The 4,150-nt window shown below is 37.3% G+C and overlaps 1 protein-coding gene across 2 annotated transcripts; it reads right to left on the bottom strand.

Annotated features, from left to right (window-relative positions):
• Positions 1-886: 886 nt before the first annotated feature.
• Positions 887-3,851, bottom strand: LOC108272912 (immunoglobulin lambda-1 light chain). Of its 2 annotated transcripts, none has more exons than XM_017481766.3 (6): positions 3,755-3,851; positions 3,129-3,443; positions 2,150-2,455; positions 1,617-1,724; positions 1,354-1,403; positions 887-1,257 (listed from the first exon to the last, which is right to left on the bottom strand). In XM_017481766.3, exons 1-6 carry the CDS (start codon positions 3,798-3,800, stop codon positions 1,201-1,203), a joined length of 882 nt encoding a protein of 293 aa, XP_017337255.2. In that variant the 5' UTR covers positions 3,801-3,851; the 3' UTR covers positions 887-1,200. The 2 variants fall into 2 exon arrangements, with proteins under 2 accessions (XP_017337255.2, XP_017337256.2); XM_017481767.3 differs by having other exon boundaries at positions 1,617-1,721.
• Positions 3,852-4,150: the final 299 nt, after the last annotated feature.

Genomic DNA, 4,150 nt, shown 5'->3' with positions numbered 1-4,150 from the left:
CGGTAGATTTTGTCCTTCCCACTGTGAATCCACTAAAGAGAGAACACTAAATCCCCCCCCACCCCCCACCCCCCACGGCACAACCTATCTACTTTTCAGTTTAAGCACATAAGACGAGGTGTAAAATGTGGACGACGAATAGAAATATTTGCCAATGGATTGGATCATAGTTCTAGGTCATGATTATGTAACTTTCCTATATTCCTATATTCTCGTTTATATCGAAGTCCATCGCTTAATGCATAAATTCACTGATTCCAGGCGTTGAACACTAACAGCCAACCCCAAAGCTTTGGAGTCGAGTCTACACATCAGAAATGATTCAATTCTCAACTCACACGTACACATAGCAAGCAAGGGTTTCAGTTAGCAAGACAGCTAGCCAGTGGATATTTACTTTGTCTGTGTTTCAAATTTGTCTGATCAGAATCGAATAAATCAGGGCGGCTGTGGTTCAGGTGGTAGAGCGGGTTGTCCACTGAGCGTAGGTTTGGCGGTTTGATTCTCGGCCCACATGACTCCACATGACTCCACATGACTCCACATGACTCCACATGACTCCACATGACTCCACATGACTCCACATGACTCCACATACCAAAGTGTGCTTGGGCAAGACACTGAACCCCAAGTTGCTCCCAATGGCAAGTTAGCACCTTGCATGGCAGCTCTGCTACCGTTGGTGTGTGAGTGTGTGTGTGTGTGTGTGTGTGTGTGTGTGAATGGGTGAATGAGACACAGTGTAAAGCGCTAAGGTTAAAAAAGCGCTATGTAAGTGCAGACCATTTACCAGACCATTAGAAATGCAGAGAAGACATATAGCTACACAAAACGTGTCTTAGAACCAGTGGGGGGGGAGCACATACAGAGTACAGTCACTTGTCACTGATTTTCCACTGATCTGACTTTTTATTATGAGCTTAATAATGTTTGTTATTTTTTCACCCTCATTTGACTAGAATTAGATTCTTTCTATTCAATTTTTTTTTCAAATACACATGAAGGAATATAGGCATATGATGTACATGACTGAGAGAATCATTCATTTACACACTTAATATTAAACAAAAATATTACAGATTATTATTTAAGTGTTACTTTGCTGCCCTCGTCAGATTATATTTACCAAGAAAAAAAACAGTAAAAGCGTTTAATATTAAGGTTATAGACTTGTTGCTTTATTGTTTTGGTTAACTATTGCTAATCTATTAGCATCTGATTAACGTTGTCAGGGTTCCAACAGGAATAGTCCACTTCCTGTAAGAGAACAGAAAGATGAGAAGAACAGGTTAGTAACTTCACCATGCTGTTTAACGGAAGTGTGGGGAACACGTGTGGGCTTGATGCGCTAACCGTTATGGTAGAAGGTTTCTCTGTAATCGTCCCGTGTGTGTGTTGTTTCTCTGTGGAAACACATATGTACTGATGAGAACAATGATCAGTGCGTATCCTGCTCTCACACACCTGATAATGTCCTAATGATGGATCACATCAGAAAATGTTTTGGACTTCTCACCTACAGGACCACACGTGTGTAACGTACAGCCTCGAATTTCTTCGTTCGTGTGATCGGAAGAGAAGTGCTGAATGTTAAAGACGTGTGATTTTTAATTCACCTTTACGGGAATGCAGAACCATGGTGATCGCCACGACGATGACGAAGACCACGACGACGACGCAGACTCCATACTGCAGCCACGTACACGTAGAGTCTGAATGACCTGCTAGTGACATTGATGACTCAGTGCCATTGACTTTCAACAGACATTATTATATACTCTATAATGAGTTTATAATAATACTCTAAACTGCATGTTTGTGAAGAGAGATGTAGGATCAGTTAAACCTTATTACCAAACAACAAAAACAGTAAACATTTCCAAAAAGTATAAATATTTAAGTACAAATAATTAAAAATGTCCCATAAGTAATGGTTGATCTGAGAAATGATCCTTAAGTGAAAGGATAGATAACATGCCCTGACTTTTTAAATTATTATTATTATTATTATTATTATTATTTTAAATGTTTCTACTTTTAAATGTTGTTAAGTATTCTGCTTCTCCAGACACTCAAGCTACAGACGACTATTTTATCCCGCACTCAGGTGTAGTCAGGTTTATAATGAAACACGCTGAAGTCCGCTTACTTTGTCGCCGCAGAGTCCGGGACACGCTCATGTTTCCGTACTTGACGACACACTCGACGACGTGAGCCTCTTCCCTCCATTCCTCCGCAGGAATGGTGATTTGAGCTCGAGTGTATTCCGAGGCTGAATCGTGGCGTCCTGTCCAGCCTGATTCTGTCCATCCTGTGCGCTCGTCTCCGTCGATTAACCACAAAACCCTGATCTGAGAGGGAACGGCGTCCATCACCACACACTGCAGGAGGACAGAGGGAGAGTCCACGTCCGTCGGGGTGTACAGAGCAATAGACGGCTTTAACGGACCATTATCTACAACACACACACACACACACACACACACACAGACATGCACACACATTGAATAAAGATAAAAAATCTTATGTGCTTTGTAAAGTTTTTGTAATAAATATGTTTATTCGACAGACTAAAACATGGGATTAACAAAGGGATAACTTGACTGAATATATATATATATATATATATATATATATATATATATATATATATATATATATATATATATATATATACTACTGCTACTACTACTACTAATACTAATAATAATAATAATAATAATAATAATAATAATAATAATAAACATTTACTACTACTACTACTACTACTACTACTACTACTAATAATAATAATAATAATAATAATAACAATAAACAATTACTACTACTACTACTACTAATAATAATAATAATAAAGTTCACTGTGTTATTATTTTTATTTGTAATTATTTTCACCCTAACAGGGTGAATAAAATGATTAAAAGTATAAACAAACAAACAAATAAAAATAACTGATCTGAGACCAGTTTAGTGGCTACTCTAATGAATATGGGGGTTCTTTCCTTTTTTTCCTAATACATCAAGTTTAGGTTATATTTTTAAAATGAGTCTGGGTAATGCTAAAGTGTCTCTACGTGAATTTAATTCTGCAGTGCAGTTTATGATTTAATGATGTTTAATAAACTCACCTGTAATGACGACTCTGGTGCCAGTTCCAATATAAATAATTTTATCACGTAAAACTGCGCAGTAGTAAATGCCCGAGTCTTGAACTCGGGCATTAACGATTGTCCTGGTACATGATTTATCATCATCTTCTAGCTTGTCCTCCTCAGTTTTTCTGACTTCACCCAGTTTCCCAGTTATCGGATTCACTTTATACCAGGATACCGTGTTGTAGCAATATCTAATCGTCAGGTCACGAGAGCATTTTAACGTAAAAGACCCACTGACGGATGCACTGATGGACTCAGGGGACTGAGACACCGCAGACGAGAGAGAGGCTGCAAGAAAAGAAACATTAGGTTACTTAGTACTTAATGTCTTTAAACATCTGCAATGTACAGAGTTATTGTTCATGAAGGAGCTCCTTTATATAGATAGACAATGTTAAAGAAATTCATGTTCAAATGTAAACATTTCAATTATTTTACAGGTCAGGATTGAAAAGATTTTATATACATATATATTTATTTATATATAAAATACGACCAGCTTACCTTACAGAATTGATAATGTCAGTTATTCTATTCATTATTACATTATTATATCATGAGGAATTAAATGGAGGGAACAGAAAGGACGTAACACTTACTTCTCAGAGTGCAAACACAGCAGAGGAGCAGCAGTCGAGCCGCCATGCCGAAGCGTTCAGTCTCTTATCTCCAACATCTGGAGGTGTGAAGTGTTAACCGCCTTTCTGTAAAAGTCTGCAGAAGTCGTCCTGCCCTTTACGAGGAACACAAGACGTGTAGAGTAACTTTCCATTCAATAAATATTAGAAAACTCTGTTTAAAAATACATTTGCTGTGAACTCAGAAAGTTTATTTATGGATTAACTGTCATTTTATAAACATATTCTAATTTCTAGTTTACTACTTTTTGTGTGTGCATGTTTTAAGTACCACTGTAATAGAGTTATCATGTCTATTAATATTTAACAGTTGAACAGTAATCCAGAGGACTCCGCTAGTTATCTTTTTCATAGTTA

This window comes from Ictalurus punctatus, chromosome 12 (assembly GCF_001660625.3).
Source record: "Ictalurus punctatus breed USDA103 chromosome 12, Coco_2.0, whole genome shotgun sequence".
Taxonomy (NCBI): Eukaryota; Metazoa; Chordata; class Actinopteri; order Siluriformes; family Ictaluridae; genus Ictalurus; species Ictalurus punctatus.
Note: the sequence above shows the minus strand (reverse complement) of the source record. Positions and strands in the feature narration are given on the sequence as shown.

Coding starts and splice junctions, on each gene's coding strand:
- LOC108272912 (XM_017481766.3), bottom strand. CDS start 3,800: ATGGCGGCTCGACTGCTGCTCCTCTGCTGTGTTTGCACTCTGAGAA. Junction 2,456..3,128: donor CACCAGAGTCGTCATTACAG/GTGAGTTTATTA, acceptor TGTGTGTTGTAG/ATAATGGTCCGTTAAAGCCG. Junction 1,258..1,353: donor AGAAACCTTCTACCATAACG/GTTAGCGCATCA, acceptor GTTCTCTTACAG/GAAGTGGACTATTCCTGTTG.